Genomic DNA, 21,729 nt, shown 5'->3' on the forward strand with positions numbered 1-21,729 from the left:
AACAGTAATACATGCTGGGGGAATGATACAAGAAACTAAAGAGATTGAAAAAAGGATAATGTTTCAAATTACCCAATTTTAGCAAAAACTGTCTCTAAAATATAATGTGGTTAGTAATTTACACCTAAAGGTGAGTTCACTCAGTTAGCAAATGTTATACAGAGAATGGGCTTGTTTAAGGCTCTGGGGAAGTTATTAATAAGCAAACCCGGAAAGGTCATGGCTCTCAGCTAGTGTGTACTCTAACTGAAGGGACAGAAAAGGAGCAATTGAATGACTATATACAATTTTCTCAGGTAGATATCATTAGCAAGAAGCTCATAAAATAGGGTAATGCAATGGCCTGACTTCGCAGAACAGGGTGTCCAGTTTAGATTATGATTTAAATAGGTTGTTGTTGTTGTTGTTGTTGTTGTTGTTTTAAGCTAAGACATCCATAGCAGGAAGTGGTCTTGGATTTAAGAAGAATATGGGGAAATATTCAAAGCAAAGGGAACACCAGACACAAACCTGGAGGTGGAGATTAACTTGATGTGCTCAAGGAGAAAGATGAACAGAGGGAGGAGGAGAAGGGGCGAATGAGACAGAGAACATCGGGCAGGGTCAAAAGCCATCTCTTGCTGTGGCCATGCATCATCGCTCTGCAGGTCTGATAAAGGGCTCCTGTGGCAGGCCTAGTGCAAGTGCAAACCAGTGGAAGGATCAGGTAGAGAGATGATGTGGTCTCTCTCATTTTCAGTTGACTGAGTAGGCTCTGCCTATGACGTGGAGAGCGCCTTGGAGAACAGCAGAATCAGACCATGATACAACCAGAGACCTGAAGTCATCTTGTGTTGTTGACTTAACAACTGAGCTCAGTCCAGCACTGAAATAAAGCAACACTGAAGTCAGCCATTAAAAAAAAATTAACACATACCTTTATGGTAACACAAGAATTCTATATTCAGAGAAATTTCAAAATTTATGGGATAAGTTACTATGAGAAATGAAGAGATTGAGTCAAATTACAGGCAACACTTTATCTGACAGGCTGCCTTAGATAAAGAGAAAGAAATTGGAAAGGGGAATTCACAGGTAAAATAAAGTTTTGACACATGAGTCAAAGTGGTTTCTCTGCTCTGGAATCATGAAAGTCTAGAAAGGATTGGAGTTGGCATCAGAAGATGTGAGTAGGAACTAACAGGTATGCGTTTTCTAAACATCTAGATTCACTCACCTAACAAATAAAAGTTCTGCCTATGACTAGTATGAACAGCACTTCTGACATTCACGTCTCTTCAAACTCTTTGTATAGGTAGTTTTATCACAGAGTAAGAGAGCCGAAAACTTACTTCTATATCCTATAATCATCACTTCATATACTCCTATCTCCTCCTCCTAAGTTAAGACAACTGAAGAAGACACAAGCAATGAACTACAAAGAAATTTCCCCCAATTAGAATGAGTTCCACGGTACAACTCAAGTCAAATCATCTTCATTGCATTGACCTGATTGAGTGTACTGTGATTCCAAGGAAGTTCTCTACAAGACACAGAAAGTTTGCTGCATTCATTCTTAGTATCTCATACTTAGAAGTATGTAATGATTGATTAGCTTGAGAAGAGGAACTTTTTGCTACTCCTATCCAAAAGTAGAATGGTCTCATGCCCATAATGTATATGATTTGGTTTCTAAAGACTGTAATGGGTAGATTGGCTGAGCCAACTGCATATACATGTTGTAATCATCCAATGGAGTTTTGATCCAGGATATCAAAACACCTCATTTGTAGCTTTAAGCATAGACCAGTAATTTATTCTTATTATTTAAGTATAACAAGTTAAGATACACCAAAGGTGTATCTTTTATAAGTCATTTTTATTAAAAAATGAAAATTATACAACTTCAAAAGAAAGATTGGCAGTTGGTCAAACTCAATAAAGCTTGGCTATTTAAAAATCTATACATCTTTAAAATTTTGATTTTTGTCCAGATATACAATCAGCGCCTTCCTTGTCTACTATAATCTCCAAGTGAGACCTGAGGGACACATAACTCTGCACTGCTGCTAAAGTTCCCCAGAGGTCTTTTTAATGACAGAAATGAGCTAAGACAAAGCAAGACATTCTTAAAAAGAAACAGAGCTTTGGGGATATGGGGATATTGCTTTCTCAGATGATCAGACACACACATTTAAATAAAGACAGAATTTCAAAGCCATAGAAAGAAAATTGAACCAAAACATTATGCCAGTTTTTAGGTAAAAATACACCAAATAAGTGAGCAGTTTTGGTATAGTGAGCAAACACAAACTATATCCACAATCACTCAGTTCTGAGGCATGATTCACATCTCTTTTCTCCAAGCTTGCCAACCCTTTTTGAAAGATCCAATGGGTTTAAACAAGGAAACTTACAGCCAAACCTTCAGTTTGATGTTTTTTACTTATTTTTTTTTTATTTTAATGCATGTGGGTGTTTTGCCTGCATGTAGTTCTGTGCACCTAGTGAGTGTCATATGCCCATGGAGACAAGAAGAAGAGTCAGATCTCCTGGAACTGGGGTTACAGATGGTCATATGCTACCTTCTGGGTTCTGGACATTGTACCAGAGTCTTCTGGAAAAGCAGCCAGGGCTTTTAACCACTGAGCCATCTCTCCAGACCCAGTTGAGTTTTTATAAAGAAAAGAAATAGTAAGATTATAAAGATCCTATGGCAGCAGATGATACACCAAGGGAGAACCCACAAATCAAATTGTTGTTAAGAAATAACTTGTTCATTTAAGTTTGGTCAAGTTTGGCTTCCTTCCTTCCTTCTTCCTTCCTTCTCTCCTTTCTTCCTTTTTTCCTTCCTCCCTCCCTCCCTCCCTCTCTCTTTCTTTCTTTCTGTCTTTCTTTCTTTCTCTTTTCTTTTTTTTTGTAGTTTTTCAAGGCAGAGTTTCTCTTCGTAGCCCTGGCTGTCCTAGAACTTGCTCTGTAGGCCAGGCTGGCCTCAAACTCATAAAGATTCACCTGCCCCTACTTCCTGAGTGCTGGGATTACAGACAGGTGCCACCACTGCCCAGCAGTTTGGTTTCTTAAGATGGTTGTAACTATTTAACATGTAGGTACACAGAGTGACTGTGTATTGTTCAATGTCTGATCATTCTCCAAGTTGAACTTGTATTCTCTGAACATTTCAAACCTTTTGTATTTGCAATATATGCTGAAACATTAGGGTTACTTTTGTGCATGTGAAAAGCAAAATGCAAATAAGTGCCTCATATTTTGGTGTCTGGATTAAACAAATCTAGGATAATTATCTCAAGTGCTAGCTAGATGCCTAGTAGTTCCATGTAAACACCTATGGTCAGCACACTGGTCAGTGTTCTGCTGCCCTTGCCTACTGGTCTCTAGAGAGAACTGTTTCTTGCTAAGAATCAACTCTATTATACCTTTGAGAGACTATCTTTCCTGACTCCATTCACATACAAACTACTTGGGACGTAAACTTCCTTTTGTGCCTACATCTCTCACCCAATATCAACAGTGTATTTTCAGCCCTGTAAATCATCCTGAAGCCTGTTGTTGAGCTCAATGTTCTATGAACCATTACCATTAAAGTGTGGGAACAACTGTGACAAAAATAAAATTTCCAATTAGGTTAAAATTTCGTGGTGGCTGTCAGGAAGCACCCTCATTGGATGAGAATAATTGCCAATTCTATGTCCATCTAAGTGTGCTTTAAGGAGGAATGGCTGCTTTGTTTACCCAACTCCTAGGACAATGATCTTGTCCACACCTCCTCAAGCCCAACGTGGAAGCTAGGACACCATTTGGTGACACTACCTGAGAATCTTCTCAGCCTTCTTTGGGAATTTATTTGTAGCAGAAGATAAGTTTGAGACAGATTTGGGTGTTAGGGGGAAGACTGTAGAGACCCAGCAAGGCTGGTATCATATGCAAAAGTGTTTCAATACCACACTAGCTTTGAGAAAGGTATTTATCCTATTCTCAACTGTTCATATAGCTTCACTAATGTAAGGAAGTAAGACTGTTCTTGTCTTCATGTTGGTGCCTATATTGATTCTGGAAAGCTTAGCATATTTATATACTGGATGATTATTTTTTTTAAGTTTTGAAGCTCAAAGACAATTTTCTTACAATTTAAAAGGAAAACACCCAGGGCAAACTAAATATTGGAAACTGATAGAGGAGACGGGAAGAAAGAAGGAAGAAAAAATGGCAATGAAGCTAGCACATAGGTCAGATACATGGCAGGGAAGGAGGCTTTAGAGAAAGTAAGAAAACCCAAAGTATCAAAGAGGGGGAAAAAGCTTATTTACATTCTGGCCAATGTTTGAAAGGAAGAGGCAGAAAAGGGAACGCCTTTCTGACCCACACCACTGGAGGGCTGTAGACCAGTGGAACTTCATGGTGGCTCACCAGGACAGGGCTGGGGCCCAGAATTCTGGGAGGAAAGGTGTAGTATCTCATTGAAGGAAAATGTACTCCGTGTCCTCAGCATGGTCCAGGGTGAGCCTCATGCCATGCTCTACTTACAGCTAAACACAAATTGTAATCTTGATCTGCTGTTAAGGAATTTGACTAAATTGCTATAGAAGCGATGTAAGGAATGAGTCAAGTCTGGTGTAGCTTTTGTGACACCGTCTCCATTGTCTCTATTCCTGTTAGTCCCGCAAGGTTTCCCACACAGCTCCAAAAGGTTAAGAATAAAACCCTGACTCTCCTCTCCACCCACATCAATTCCACAATCACCAGTACCTCTCTTTGCCTTCCTTGTGCTTCTTCACTTAGAATAAGAAACTGTTCCTTGGAATGTGCATCCTTCTGGTAACTGAAGTCTCCCCTCTTTCTGTTTTCAAGGATGGGAGGAACAGTTTTATTGGACACCAGCTGGGCGGGGTAGTGGAAGTGCCAAACAGCAAAGACCAGCGGGTCAAGTCAGCCAGAGCCATTCAAATCACCTACTACCTCCAGACCTATGGTTCTGCCACTCAAGACCTCATAGGGGAGAAGTGGGAGAATGAGTTCTGTAAGCTTATGAGGAAGCTCCAGGAGGAGCACCAAGACCTCCAACTGTACTCTCTGGCATCTTTTAGCCTCTGGAGAGACTTTCATAAGACCAGCATCCTGGCCAGAAGCAAGGTCCTGGTGAGCCTTGTGTTGATCCTGACCACAGCCACCCTGTCCAGCTCCATGAAGGACTGCTTGCGCAGTAAGCCCTTCCTGGGCCTCCTGGGGGTGCTCACGGTATGCATTTCCATCGCCACTGCCGCCGGGATCTTCTTCATCACTGATGGGAAGTACAACTCCACCCTGCTGGGAATCCCTTTCTTCGCCATGGGTAACTATCCATCCTTGTGGTAATCGGAGTCTGGCTGGTTTGGGGCAAGGTAGTACTTTCTTGACTTCTCAGGTGGAAATCTGTTGTAGTTTTGCTTGGGTGTGCCTGTGTAGTTGTGTAAATTTTTCCTTGGAGTTTTTCTTACCTTTTTGAGGCCTTCAAAGGGCATTATGCAATAATCAAACCATCCTTCCCTTTAATCTGGTGATGTCAGAAGTCTTTAAATTACACAATATGGCAATTCTCTACTCAGTTTCTTCAGAGCTGACAGGTTAGAAGTATCTGACTTTAAACTAAGGAGAGTGGGTGCTTATTTCCAACAGAATTTTGTGGCCCCAATCATAGTTATACTCAATGATAGCAACATGATAGCTAATAATATTGACAAATGAAAAGTGTAAGAACAACTAATACATCTTAATCTCAAAGATCTTCTAAAGGAAACTCAAACTCAATTGGTAGTTTTGCACAGAACCTACTCTATTCTTTTACCTGAGTAAATATTTAAAAAAAAAAAACACCTGTCTGATGCCACTTAGATATATTATCCAGTTTATATGTTTATCTCTGGAGAAAATAATTAGTAATAATCCTTAATTAAGATTATGAATTTTCTCCCAGCCAAACATAAATGATTCCTAAGTATAAAAACGTTGCATGTGTGCATGCATGTATGTAGTATACGTGTATGGATTTGTTCTGGGAATAAAATATGAGTGAGGACTCAGTGACAGGATGGATGCATCTTGTTGATAAAGAGAAGATGATGGTGATACCTGTGCTCTTCGAAAGGTTCTGCTTTAGGTAGCATAATTGTGTGTGTAACAATTCAGAAACTGAACCTTCAGGTATTGACCTGGTGACCCGGTATGACCAAGAGATTCTTATACTGTGAAGAGCAACTTTTGATGTACTAGCTTAAAACCAGTTGTAAGTAAGTTTCATTATTAAATGCTAAATATGCAGGTATGGGTGCAGAAAGCTCTTTAAGTGGGCCCAAGCACCTATTTCTTTTTACCTTCACAAGCATATTTGTAAATGCACGAAGGGCACACAAATTGTAAAAGCTGAGGTGAGATGTCTGTATTGGGAATCCAACTTAAGCATCCACTTCTTTCATAAAATACTAATGGAAGCTCTTCAAATGATTGCTTTTTATTTTGAGAGAATACAATGAAAGATACTAGTTGAAAGTAAACACTCAACAAATAGCTACAAGTGTTAGTGGGTTACATTGTATGAAAGGGCAATGAATTCCACAATGATAAGGAAACAGCCCTTGGCTTCATGAAATTGAGTCTTCAGGATTTTGCATATCATAACAAATGCATATTCATTAGCTAATAAAAAAGCCCTTTCCAAAAAACCATGTAAAATATTTTGCCATCAGTGATAAATATGAGCCTAAGACTGAATCATTTATATATTTTATTTTCTTCTAAATATTCCAGTCTCTTCTTGATTTGAAAACTGACACAAGATTTCTAAGAATCACAGTAAGACTCCCAAGTAAGTCACGGCTTGCTCAAGCCTGGTCAAAACCAGTGGCATCCTAATCATGAAATAGAAAGATACTTTTCAGAAAAGAATAGAATTATACATTATATACAAAGAAGGTGAAAAACTGCCTATACTAATGCCAGATTGTAATGCCAGGCTTGCAAGGGCAAAGGGATATTTTCATCCCTAATACCAAGAACACTAAAAACAGTAGTGATAGAGAAGTCCAGATGCACAGCATGCACTTTGTGCCTATCCACTGACCTTTAGAACCACAAATCAACTCTGGACACTGTGGGCATGGACTTAAGAAGACAGCTCAGTGAGTATTCTCAATGCCCCTGCAGTTCTAAGAGGAATGCTTTGAAGGCATGGCAGTGAAAGACCCACAAGCACATGTTTAAAAATTCTGCTCCATCAACATCAAGAGTCTGTTTCCACCCCAGTTTTCTGCTTATGCTGTGTGTGATACTGAACACTCAGTAATATCAGTTTGCTCTGGTTCTTCACATAGAAAATGAATAATTGGGGCTACTCAGTATTCAGTCTGAAGATGCCACAGAATTATTCATTTCCTCATTCATTGAAGGAAGAATTTTGTCATTTTTTTCAAATTGCAGGGCTTATATTAACTTCCAACCTCTAACCTGAGAGAGAGAGAGACAAAGAGAGAAAGACAGAGACAGGGAGAGATACAGAGACAAAGAGACAGAGACAGAGACAGAAACTAACTTACTGATAGGAAATATCACACCTTTGCATACAGAGCATCAGATAAGCAAAGCTAAGAGTCACAGAAAACACATAGCTGTGGAGGTGCTGAAGAACAATGTGATGTTAAATATAAGTAAATTCTGTTTGTCAAATACATATTTGCCAGTGGCATGCATGACATTGGTTGATGCAAACCCTCGGGTGAATTGTGTTTATGAAATTTTGAGGCTGCTACATCATCTAAAATCAGTAGTATATGGGAGGAAGCCCAACACTTCTTGGAAACCTCTATTTCTGTCCTAGTTAGCTTTCTGTTGCTGTGATAAATCATGACCAAAAGCAACTTGGGGATGTATGAGTTTATTTGACTTATGTTTTCACATCATATTCCATCATGAGGAGAAGTCAAGGCAGGAACCTGGATGGAGGAACTGTAGCAGAGGCCATGGAGCAATGCTGCTTATTCACTTGCTCTCCAGGCTTAACATTCAGCTGCCTTTCTTACACTTCCCAGGACCACCTACCTAAGGACAGCTCCACAGGGGTTGATTGGGCCCTCCTACATTAATCATTAATTTAAAAATGCTCCCACAGACTTGCCTATATACAATTCTGATGGAGGAATGTTTTCAACTGAGGTTCCCTCAGTAGCCAGAAAGAAAAACTTGTCTAAAACTAAAATTAACGTAGAAAGCTAAGTGAAGTAAAAGAAAGAGCCACCTAGAAATCTAGCAAAGAGCTTTTGGAAATGAGAAGAGGAACTGAGGACAAGAATAAGTGGATGGATGGAGTAGAATGAGCAGCCAGCTAAGGAGAAAGGCTAGAAAGATTCTATGGGGCACTGAGCAGGTAATTCTTCAGATTTTTAACTGGGTGAAATAGAATACTATATGAACGAACCACTTTGAGACAAGAAGGTATGTTCTCATACCCTTTTTTAAAGAGTCTTTAATTGTGTTGTGTGAATCAGTCTGCAAAAGAGCAAGAATAAGGCAAAAAGTGATCACAAAACCATCCTGGGGTACAGTGATAACGTAACAGCAACAGTGACAGTGGTAAAAATGTATTCAACTTGGAATAGGTACCCAAAAGTCAACAGACAGGATTTGCTGACGACTGCATATACCCTATAGGAGAAAGAGGTATCAAGGGTAACCCCAAGGTTGGCAGAGTGAATAATTAATAGACTGCAGTTGCCACTGACTGCTAAGAAGGTCTTGGAAAAAATGAGTCACGAGTTAAGGATAAAGTAATCAAAAGGTTACTTTTGTATCTGTTAAGCCAGATATGTCCATTAGGCATCCAACTTCAGAAATGTGGATTCAACTAGATATATAAGACTGTGTGGAATGCGGGTTCAGAGATAATATATGGAAGTTGGAGCTGGAGATATTAGTCACTTCTCATGGCATTAGTAATATTAAATAGTGTGAAAATCTGCTAAAATCAACTAGACAGATGATTATAGACCAAAGCAAATGCCTTTGGCTCCAGCCTGGAATAGTCAATATTTAAGACTGGGAAGATAGGTTGATCCAGAGAAATGAACAATAAAAATCATTTGACAAGGAAGAAAAGCCTGCAAACCAAAAACAATAGTGTGCTGGAAGCAAAGTAAAGATGTTTATGAGGAGCAAGATACCAATGATGTAAGAGCTTCTAGTACCTTATGTCCCGTGAGAACTGAGAAGTGGAAGTGGCCTCTGATTCATCAATCTGAAGGCCAGGGATTACTTTAATAAGAACTGCTTTCCGGAATGGTGAGGGTGAAAGGATCATTTAAAGATGTTCAGCGAGGTGGGCAAAAGAAAGACAGTGAGTAAGAACACTGCCAACTACCTTTGCATTATTTGCTTTAAATGGAAAGCAAGGATGTTTATGTGTAGTAGGAGATGGTCAAAAGAAGGAAAACTTCAGAGTAAAACAGAAAGAAAAGAGGAAATTACAAAAGGAGGAGAGAAGGTTCTGCCTCTAGATCACACTGGCTTTATATAAGGCCATAGCTAGTCTATAGATAAGCAAAGAAACAATACCAGGACAGAACCATTCAGTGGGCTGATGAAGGCATGGGAGCCTGCATGTGGAAGTTTTCCTCTGTGGCTTCAATTGATGTTCATGATTTTAATAAACTAATGAATGAGCAAGAATGCTGAACTTTTAAGCCCCCAGCCACAAGTAACTGGGTGAAGAAGTTGAATTTGATCAGAAAAAAACAGATCCTAAATAACATGCATACAAAAAAATTTCAATGTTCACCATTTTGTGTTGGGCCACACTCATAGCTAGTTGTCTTGGAGCATGTGCTCACATTGGACAGAGATGGGCTAGAGCAAATATGATCTTGTTCACATGGTTGGTACTGAATCTTGGATCTCTGAAGGATGATTTCATCTTTGACTGTTGAACTGAGTATGTAAACGTGTCCTTACCACCATGGTGTTCTCTGAATAGTTAGACTTCTTATATTTGATCAAGGGTCTCCTAGAAAATGTATTTCAAGAAATCTATGCAGAAGATGCAAGTCTGTCCTACATACAGAACTTGCATCACATCAAAACTGTCATATTCTCCTGGCTGCATACCAATCACTAGGGCCAAGCAAGATTAAAGAATGGGACAGTAGGACTCCATGTCTTAAAGAGATTCTTGGCAGGATAACATTTCAGAGGAGGGTGTGGAACAAGAGCTACTATTCTGGCAGTCTTTAGAAGATGTGTTCTTTTTAGAAACATAATGTGAGTGAGCAAGAAAAATAAAGGAGAATCTAGAGGTACTTTTCAGGAGATTTTTTCAGGAGGGATTATTCTAGTGAAATAGCTACATTCTGCTCTTTCTGGCAAGTGTAGGATTGAGGATTTGGGGATTTCATGGGACCAAACAGGCTTGATATACAATGGATTTTATCCCAAGGAAAATAATATCACCAAAAACTATGATAGTAGCTGTGACCACAAGTACACTGAATTACTAACAAACCATTAACAAAAAGGAGAAACTGTCCCTGCAATCTGTAAAGAAGTTAAAACACACCAAGGATAATTTGTACAATATGTAATATGTAATTCAGAAGTGTGAAGTTTTCCAACAGGATAAAATATGACATCTGTGACCACCTCTGAGGATGAAGAATGGTACTTGTGGTGATATACTGTGTACCATAATAAAATTTGCCTAAAGATCAGAGAACAGGACAAGCCACTAGATTAAACATAGATGCCAGGTAGTGGTGGCACACACCTTTAATCCTAGCACTCAGGAGTTCAAAGCCACCCTAGATTACATGAGATTGACTCAGTCTAGGAGAGAAACAGAGCCAGGCAATGGTGGCACACACCTTTATTCCCAATACTTGAGATCTCATGCCTTTTTGCTTGGGAAGCACACATGCCTTTAATCCCAGCATTAGGAAGATTGAGACAGGAAGTGATAGCTGGGCAGAGAAAGGTATATAAGGCAGGAGGAGACAGGAACTGAAGGCTTTTCAGGCTGAGGAGTCCTAAAGGTAAGAGGTGGGTGTGACTTGTTCCTTTGTCTCTCTGATCTTTCATCATTTACCCCAATATCTAGCTCTGAGTTTTTTATTAAAAGACCTATTAAATTTCATACTACAGTACTTGTAAGACCCTCAATCCCAGTAACACAAGGAAATAGACTAGAACTTTCTTCAGGTACATATACAAGGAGCAACCAGTTTTTCTTAAAGCAAGACTCTTAGAGCAGTGATTCTCAAGCATCCTAATGCTGTGATCCTTTAATACAGTTCTTCATAGTGTATTGAGCCCCCCAACCATAAAATTATTTCATGGCTATTTTATAACTATAATTTTGCCACTGTTATGAATCGTAATATAAATATCTGATATTCAGGATATCTGCTATAAATAGGTGGTTCAATCCACAGAGGGGTCATGACCCACAGGTTGAGAACCACTGCTTTAGAGCTATCTGAAAGGGGGACTTGGGAAGTAGTGAATCTTTGAGTTGGAAGTATGTTTTCAAGAGCACCTTTAAGACCTTTGGGAGGGATGAGAAAATGGTCAGACAGGTAATGTATAGAATTGTATAGGAATATGAGTCCCAAGAAATGAACTGAGTCTCTTGCACCATGTTTAGCATTCCATTATGAGAGATTTTATGGCAATAGTAGTAATGCCCTCCCCAGCTTCTCATCTCATCAAAGTAAAAGACGTCCAAGTTCCAATAATCTCTCCCTTTCCTTCTCCTCTTCTTCCTCATCCCCCTTCTCCTTTCTCTCCCTCTACTTCTTCCTCCTCTTCATCCTTCTTTTCCCTCACCTCCTCTTCAACTTCCATCTCCTCCTCTTCCTCCTTCTCATTCTTCACCTCCTCTTTTTCCTCCTCTTCTCTTTTCCTTTTACCTCCTCCTCTTCCTCCATTTCGTCTACATCTTTCCTTCTCTTCTTCTCCCTTCCTTCTCTGTCTTCCTGCTTCCTATATCCTATAAGCCATTCTCCATACATAACATTTGTAGTTAGGGTATTCCTTACAACTCTATGCAAGATCATGAATATTTCCCATCTCTTCTTGCTTCAGCAGTCTCCTGGGGATTCATCATTGTTTAAGTGTATACTTTTTAACTTGTTATCTACCTTCCCTCACCAGAATGCAAATCCCTCTAAAATATGCAGTCACCTTGTTCCATTCAGTTACTTCCCATGATAATAAACAGCATCTGGTAAAGAGTAGACTTAACAAATGTACATAGAATTAATGATCAAATGGCCTGCTAGTGTTTTTCAAATGGTTTATGATGTATTAGAGGATCGTTAAATCAATGTAATGTGTCATGAACATCATTTTTATTTCACTGAGAAGAAAAGAGGGAAGGTAAATATAAGAAACTGCTACATAAGGTGCTTCTGTAACATATTTTTCTTAAGTTTCATATATAAGTATACAAAGGGTCATGATGTAAAATAAACTTCCTAACATGGGTTACTTTCAATATTGTCTTATAAGACAGTGTCTAGAAACTTCTTTGGATTAATATCTTAAACACAGTATGGTGGCAAGGGGGTAATATTAGCGAAGGAGGGAGCTGGGAGAACTCATCAGAGGTGCAAACAGCACCTGGTCTTGTTGGGAGTAGAGTTAGGAAAGGACTGTATTCCCTTTGTTTATCATGCTTGTGTCACATGCTCCATGGTATCATAGCTAGAATTTTCCCTCATTGGGTAATGCAGCTGTGACTACTTGGCATCATTACCACTGTTTAAAGCACACACAGTGGGCATTTTTGAGCACTGACTTGTGGATGGTTTTTCTAACTCTTAGCTTTCTCGGAATAGGATGTCTGAAATTTTGTTTGTTTTTGAATTAGAAGTCTTAATGTGTCGTATATGCCATTGTTCAATTTTAATTTCCTTACATTGTCCTCTGTTCTTTCCGAGCTTTGACATGAGTCCATTTTAATAATTAAGACATCGTCTCACTGCCATCGTTTCTTTTCTATTTGCTATGAGATACTCTGACAAAAGCCAATTTAGGGGAGAAGAGGTTTATTTTAGTTATTTTAGTTCACAATTCCAGGGTACAGTCCATTACTAAGAGGAAGTCACAGCAGCAGTAGCTTGAGACAGCTAGTCATGACACCCCCACATTAAATAATAGAAATTAATGAGTGCATACATGCTTACTTGCTTATGTTCAACTCAATCACTCTACTCTCATAAGGATCCACACACACCTAGGATCAGGGCCACCCACATTAATGAACTTAATAAAGCCAATTTCTCCTGGTCATGCCCACAGGGCCAACTCAGTGTAGAACATCCCTCTTTAGACTCTCTTCCCAGGTGATTCCAGGTTGTGTCAGGTTGACAATTAAAGCTGACCATCACATTCACTTTCTTGTTTTGATAGATATTTTTTGAAAGGAGAAAAGGAAGATCTTAGCCTAACAAAACATTAAAAGTTATGTCAGATATTGGAGGTAGCACTGAATAGGATGTACTCTTTGTTTATAATGCTATACAAAATTAGTTAGAATTATAGGCTGACTCCTGATTCCTTAAGGTTCCTTTACAATATAGCAGTGGTTCTCAACCTTCCTAATGCTTCAGTCCTTTAATACAGTTCCCCATGTTGTGGTGACCCTCGACCATAAAATTATTTCACTGCTACTTCATAACTATAATTTTGCTACAGTTTTGAATCATAATGTAAACATCTGATATGCAGGATTTCTGATACACAACCCCTGTGAAAAGGTCATTTGATGTGCCCCCCAAGGCAGTCACAGCCCACAGCTTGAAAAATACTGCTCTATAGACTCCATCCTCATTTTTTTGTATATGTATTTGTTCAAGCACTGTACTGAATTTTGGAATGAAGAATACTGTTAAATAACACAATTTTACTCAGAGTGAGAAGCATGTAGACCAGTTCTGAAGAATTTAATTTGTGTAAATACTCTGGAAATACGTGTAAATATGCCTCACACTGCAGTTTGTGGTGCTTCTATTTTTAGTTGGTGGATCAGTTGATAAATCAGGATTGAATAGTAAGCAGATAGGGAACTGAGTGAAGCTGCAATTTATTCACTACATGGTAGAATGATGGATGTGCCACAGAGCTTCAAGTCTCCCAACCAGGACTTCTGAGCTGTCCTCAAATACATGTCCATCAGAAACAGCCTCAACAATCCTTGTTAATTATAATTGACTTGGCTGTCAAGTCAGAATGTGCCAAGAAAAATATTTCTGACATGGGGCAGCTGTAATTGCCAGGCAGAACGTGATTTTTCTGCAGAGCTGCTTCAAAGTACACACTGCCGTTCACACTCTGAGAATGCAGTAAAGCGCATATCATTGCTTTTTCATTTCCAATGAGAAAATAAAGCCCTTAGCACGCAAAATTTACTCTAAAAGTGAAATTTTATTTCCTATGTAAAATTAATTTTTAAGCTAGAGTTTTCATACCCTTTCACCTAATACAAGAGAATATTGACATAGAGAAAAGAAGTACACTTTATGCTTATTTGGCAGTCCTAGAGGACTACCTCCTAAGAACTGAAGAGCCTCTGGGAGATGAGTGTACCTGATTTTCTGAAACATTTTGACTTCTACATGTATCAAATACCTCTGTATCTGAATTGTTGGTTACTTTTTACTTTCATTTTTATTCTCTCTCTCTCTCTCTCTCTCTCTCTCTCTCTCTCTCTCTCTCTCTCTCTCTCTCTCTCTCTCTCTTCCTTGTGTGGTGTGTGTGTGTGTGTGTGTGTGTGTGTGTGTACATGTCTATGTCTCTGTGTGTGCTTGTGTACACACATGTTTTATTGAATATGGTCCATGTATGCCAATGTCTTCTGGAGGTTGTCCTGTCTTTCTCTTTGTTTGAAATAGAGTCTCTGTCCCTTGGGTTGGGTTGTGGTTATCCTTTGTTTGTCCACTATGACTATGGATGCCAAGCTAAGTGGCCTGCTAGCTTCCATGGATTCTACTATTCCTGCTTCACTCCACAGGAACAAAAGGACTGTAGACTATCACTATGATTTTAAGTGGGTTCCAGAGATTCAAACTCAGGGCTTTCCCCTTACATAGCAAGTATTTTAACTATTACTGAGCCGTATCTCCAACCCTTTCCATTTAAAAACTTTTTTTCATTGTCTATTCAGCATACATGGTACTGTGCTGTGTGAGGACATTTTAATGCAAGTATGTATTGTGTGTTGAGCATATTCCCTTCCATGCTACTCATCCTTCCCTCTCTATCTCTTATCCTATTCTTCATTCTCTGGATTTCTTTTTATGATTGAGCTTTTTTTTTCATCTAGGCCAAGGCAAAACTCTAATATTCAAGCCTGGGCTATGGACATGGCTTGTTAGATGTCACCCTTAGAGTACCTGAGTACACCTCTAAGTTTACATTTACTATGAAGCAAACGTTGCTGTTTGTTTTTGCCATGATTGACTCGCCCTAAATGGGAATAAGAATAGGTACAGGTGAGTGATTATTCTAGGGATGGTTCCCATTTAAAATGAAAATTCTAAACAGTATCATAGTCAACAACATAAATCAGCATGAAATGGGAATTTGTGTTGTATTAGTTAAATATCTAAAGACATTCTTTGAAATGACACAATGAAAGACAGAGACAAAGGATAGATACATTAGTGAGTAACAAAAACTACTGAAGGAAATGGAGGTACTTTTACCAGAAAGGACAGATTATATTTGATTAAGCTTTTATAAAAAAGAAAAGAAAAAAAAGAAACAAACTTTTGTAGCTGAAGTTTTCCTGTGTCCCTCTTGGTCCTCAGGTGCTCAGACCCAAGTAAACACACAGAGGCTTATATTAATTAAAACTGCTCAGCCATTAACTCAGGCCTTCCACTGACTAGCTCTTACACTTAAATTAACCCATAATTCTTATTTTTGTTTAGCCACATGGCTTGGTACCTTTTCTCAGTTCTGTCTTCACAACTTGCTTCCTCTGTGTCTGGCTGGTGACTCCTGACTCAGCCTTCCTGTTTCCAGAATTCTCCTCTCTGCTTATCCTGCCTATATTATACTTCCTGCCTGGCTACTGGCCAAATGGCATTTTATTTATCAACCAAATCAGAGCAACACACATTCACAGCATATAAAATGACATTCCCATCAAACTTTATAAAAGTTAATTTATCCTTTCTTTTTATTTATTCTTCTTTCATACAGTACATCCTGACCAAAACCTCCCCTCCCTCCACTCTTCCAACCCACCCCCCCATCCACTGTTCCTCCATTTCTCTTCAGAAAAGAGCAGGCCTTCCAGTGATATCAACTGAACACAGCATGACCAGATGCAATAAGACTAGACACAAACTCTCCTATCAAGGTTGGAAAAGGCAACCCAGTAGGAGGAAATGGGTCCTAAGAGCAGGCAAAAGAGACACCACCACCCCTATTCCCACTGTTAGCAGTCCCATAGAAACCCCAAGCTACACAACCATTACATGCATGCAGAGGACCTGGCATATACCCATGGAGGACCCATAATTGCTGCTTCAGTCTCTTTGAGTTCCTTTGAGCCCTGCTTGGTTGATTCTGTGAGCCCTGTTTTCCTGGTGTTTTTGACTCCTCTGGCTCTTACAATCCTTCCTCTCACCCTTCTTCAGTATTCCCCCAAGCTCTGCCTAATGTTTGGTTTTGTATCTCCTCCAATTAGCTGCCAGAGGAAGCCCCTCTCATAACAATTGGGCTAGGCACTACTCTATGAGTATTGCACAATATCATACTATTAGGAATCATTTTATTCAATTTTTTTGCCAATCATGTTTGGTTCTATCCTAGATCTCTGGGCCATCAGCTTCCAGTTTCTGGCAGCCCAGACAATGTCAGGCATGGGCTCCCTCTTGTGACATGGGTCTTAAGTTAGGCCAGTGATTGGTTGGCCATTCCAACAAGCTCTGAGCTACCATTGCCCCAGCACATCTTGCAGGTAGGACAGGTTGTGGGTGGAAGGTTTCAAGGCTCATTTGGGTCTCAGTCCCAACACTGGATGCCTTGTCTGGTTACAGAAGATGGCCAGTTCAGACTCTGTATCTTCTATCTTCCATTACTGAGTATCCACTCTAGGGTTACCCTCATAGGTTCCATGAAGTTTCCACTGCACTAGGTTTCCACATCACCCACAAATGCCCCTCAATTCCAGTTGTCTCTCCCTCCCCCATCTGATCCCTCCTGTTCCCATTCTCACCCACCAGCATAATCTATTGTATTTTCCCTTCCCGGGAGATCCATTTATTTCCCCTAGAGTGTTTTTTGTTTGTTTGTTTGTTGTTGTTGTTTGCCTCTCTGGGTCTATGAATTGTAGCATGATTATCCTTTACAGCTAATATCCACTTATAAGTGACTACATATGATGTTTGTCTTTCTTGGTCTGGGTTGCTTTGCTCAGGATGATTTGCGTTCTAGCTCCATTCATCTTCCTGGAAATTTCATGATGTCATTTTTAACAGCTTATTAATACTCCATTGTATAAATGTACCACATTCTCTTTATCCATTCTTCACTTGAGGGACATCTAGGTTGTTTCCAGTTTCTGGCTATTATGAATAAAGCCATTATGACCATAGTTGAGCAAATGTCCTTGTGATCGGATAGAGTCTTTAAGTCTATGCCCAAGAATGGTATCCCTGGGTCATGAAGTAGATCAACTCTCAATTTTCTGATGAACCACCATGCTGATTTCCATTTGGCTATATAAGTTTGCACTACCACCAACAATGGAGGAGCATTCACCTTGCTCCACATCCTCACCAGTATGAGCTGTCACTTTTGTTTTTCATCTTAGCCGTTCTGAAAGGTGTAAGATGGAATCCTAGGATTGTTTGATTTACATTTCTTGAAGGCTAAGGATGTTGAACATTAAGTTCATTAAGTGTTTTTCAGCTACTTGAGATCCCCCCTATTAAAAATTCTCTGTTTAGATATCTACCCCATTTTTAATGGGATTATTTGGTTTGTTGATGCCTAGTTTCTTGAGTTCTTTATATATTTTGGATATTATTCCTCTATCGGATATGGATGGTGGAAATCTTTTCCCACTCTGTAGGCTGTCGTTTTGTCCTACTGACAGTGTCCTTTGCCTTACAGAAATTTTTCAGTTTCATGAGGTCCCATTTATTGATTGTTACTGTTAGTGTCTGTGCTATCAGTTCTATTCAGAAAGTTGTCTCCTGTGCCAGTGCATTCAAAATTATTCCCTACTTTCTCATCTATCAGATTCAGTGTGTCTGGTTTTATGTTGAGGTCTTTGATCCAGTTGAACTTGAGTTTTGTGCAGGGTGATAAATATGGATCTATTTTCTTCCACATGCAGACATCCAGTTAGACAAGCAACATTTGTTGAAGATGATGTTTTTTCATTGTGTATTTCTGGCTTCTTTATTTAAAAAAAAAATCAGGTGTCCATAGCTGTGTGAATTTTATGTCTGGGTCTTTGATTCAATTCTAGTGATCAATGTGTCTGTTTTCATGCTAATACCATGTGGTTTTTATTACTACAGTTATTTAGTACAGCTTGAAATCAGGAATGGTGATACCTCCAGAAGTTCCTTTATTGTACAGGATTGTTTTAGCTATCCTGGGTTTTTTTTTGTTTTTCCACATGAAGTTGAGTATTATTCTTTCAGGTCAGTAAAGAATTGTGTTGGAATTTTTGATGGGGATTGTGTTTAATTTGTAGCTTGCTTTTGGTAAGATGGCCATTTTTAGTATGGTGATCCTACCAATCTATGAGCATGAGGATCTTTTTTACCTTCTGATATCTTCTTCGATTTCTTTCTTCAGAGACTTCAAGTTTTTGTCATATAAGTCTTTCACTTGCTTGATTAGGGTTACACCAAGATAGTTTATGTTATTTCTGGCAATTGTAGAGGATGTTGTTTACCCAATTTCTTTCTAGGTCCATTTGCCATTTGTATATAGGAGGGTTACTGATTTTTTTAAATTAATTTTGTATCCAGCCACTTTGCTGAAGATGTTTCTCAACTGTTGAAGTTCCCTGGTAGAATTTTGTGGGTTGTTTATATATACTATCATACCTTATGTGAATAATACTTGGACTTCTTCCTTCCAATTTGTATCCCCTTGATCACCTTTTGTTGTCTCATCCCTTGTATTCCTACTCTTTCCAAGTCTTTATCATGAAGGGGTGTTGGATTTTGTCAAAGGCTTTTTTGACATCTAATGAAATGATCATGTGATTTTTTTCTTTCAGTTTGTTTATAGGGTGGATTACATTGACTGATTTTCTTATGTTGAACCATCCCTGCATCTCAGGAATGAAGCCTACTTGATCATGGTGGATGATCATTTTGATGAGTTCTTGGATTCTGTTTGCAAATATTTTGTTGAGTATTTTTGCATCTATGTTCATAAGGGAAATTGATCTATAATGGTATCAGGGTAACTGTTGCCTCATAAAATGAATTTGAATTCCTTGTGTTTCTGTTTTGTGGAATAATTTCAGGAGTCTTGATTTAACTTTTCTTTGCAAGTCTGGTAGAATTCTGTGATGAAACCAACCATCTAGCCCTAGGCTTTTTTTTTTTTTTTTTTTTTTTTTTTTTTTTTTTTTTTTTGGTTGTGAGTCTTTTAACCTCTATTTCTAGAGAGGTTATATGTTTATTTAAGTTGTTTATCTGATTTTGATTTATCTTTGGTAAGCAGTAGCTATTAAGAAGATTATCTATTTCTTTTAGATTTTCCAATTTTTTGTTCAGTACAGGTTTTTAAAGTATGACCTAATGATTTTTTGGGCTTCCTCAGTGTCTGTTGTTATGTCCCCCTTTTGTTTCTGATTTTGTTAGTTTGGATATCCTCTCTGTGTCTTTTAGTTAGTTTGGATAAGGGTTTGTCTATCTTGTTGATTTTCTCAAAGAACCAACTCTTTGTTTCATTGATTCTTTGTACTGTTCTTTGTTTCTATTTTGTTGATTTCAACCCTTAGTTGGATTATTTCCTGCCATCTTGGGTACATTTGCTTCCTTTTGTTCTCAAGCTTTCTGGTGTGCTGTTAAGTTGCTAGTATGAGATCTCTCCAGTTTTTATGTAGGCACTTAGTGTAATAAACTTTTCTCTTAGCACTGCTTTCATTGTGTCCCATAAATATGGGTATGTTGTGCATTCGTTTTCATTGAAATATAGGAAGTCTTTAATCTCTTTCTTTATTTCTGTCTTGACGCATTAGTCATTCAGTAGAGAGTTGTTCAGTTTCTATGCGTTTGCAGGCTTTCTATTGTGTCTGTTATTGTTGAAATTCAGCTTTAACCCCTGGTAGTCTGATAGGATGTAGAGGTTATTTCAATTTTCTTATATCTGTTAAAATTTGCTTTGTGACTGAGTATGAGGTCAATTTTGGAAAAAGTTCCATGTGGTGCTGAGAAGAAGGTATATTCTTTTGTATTTGAGTGAAATGTTCTGTAGATATCTGTTAGAGTTATTTGGTTTCTAACTTTTGTTAGCTCCGTTACTTCTCTGTTTAGTTTTTGTCTGGATGACCTGTCTATTAGTAGATTAATCTATTTTTAGGAACAAAAGGGGCAGGGTATAGAAGAAACAAGACAAATGACCCAGCTCATAAGATAAAAGTAAATAAGATCATAAAACAAGGAGAAAGAGAGTGCAGGAGGAGTCAACCCCTGTAAGATTTGGAAACTGTGTTGGTAGTAAAGACTCATTTTAACACTGACTGAACTGGTGGATGTACCCTCTAACATTCCATTACATCTCACTTCCTTTCCTCTCTGGGCTCAAAGGACATTCTGAGTTTGTATACTTCAATGCTGTTACAATGCTTGGGTTATAATTTGTGTCCTTAACAATTAACTTCTGCTTTAATGTTTATTTTATTACTTTTGAAAATTTCATACGTGAGTACTTTGTTTACATCATTTCCACCCACATTCTCTCCCCTCCAATATTTTTTGTTTCCCCTACTCTCTCTCTCATCTACATGATTTCTGCTATAATTGTTATGGTAACACATATATGTATATGTACATACAACCTGCTGAATCCATTTAGTGTTTACAAATGACCAGTTGCTATTGGATAACCAATTAGAAGCCTCATCCCTGGAGAAGACTGATTCTCCTTCTCTTAGCAGCTACTGATTGTCTGTAACATCACAGGAGGGGTGGGAGCTTGTGAGATTTTCCCCATTCAAGTTGGCATGTCAAATTGTCATTATGTCTTAAGTCACCATTTTATTAAGATCTTAGGGTTTAATACCCGTCATTTAGAGAAGACGTTATCTTGCAGCTGTAGTATTGATCCTCTGCCTCTTACATACTTACCACACCCTCTTCCACCGGGTTCCCTTAGTCTTAGGTGCAGGGTTTGTATTATAGGTGCATAAGTTGGGGCTAGGCACCCCATAATCAGATTTTCTCTGATGATTTTTTTTCAGTTGTGTATTTCTGGGTGATCTTGTCTGTTGCAGAAATAAGCTTCTTTATGATGAGGGCTAAGTGTGACAGGCTTTCTCTTGGGCCAACAACCAGCTTCCAAATCATGACTCAGAAACTTATTCTTGATTATGAATGCTCTACCTTATCTTATGCTTGTCCTACTAGCTCTTATAACTTAAACTAACCTGTTTCTTTTCTTCTACATTTTGCCTCCAGGTTTTTTATCTTTCATTCTGTATGTCCTACTCTGTTTCTGGTTGGCTGGCAGCTG

At 38.7% G+C, this 21,729-nt stretch overlaps 1 protein-coding gene across 2 annotated transcripts in view; it reads left to right on the forward strand.

Moving 5' to 3' along the window:
- Positions 1-21,729, forward strand: part of Ptchd4 (patched domain containing 4) — a 179,047-nt gene that overhangs the window by 54,101 nt on the left and 103,217 nt on the right. For both annotated transcript variants that reach the window (XM_059282079.1, XM_059282080.1), the window contains exon 2: positions 4,846-5,326. In XM_059282079.1, the coding sequence (XP_059138062.1) occupies positions 4,846-5,326 (481 nt within the window). The remainder of the gene's footprint in view (positions 1-4,845; positions 5,327-21,729) is intronic.

The sequence above is a fragment of the Peromyscus eremicus genome, chromosome 16_21, assembly GCF_949786415.1.
Source record: "Peromyscus eremicus chromosome 16_21, PerEre_H2_v1, whole genome shotgun sequence".
Classification (NCBI taxonomy): Eukaryota; Metazoa; Chordata; class Mammalia; order Rodentia; family Cricetidae; genus Peromyscus; species Peromyscus eremicus.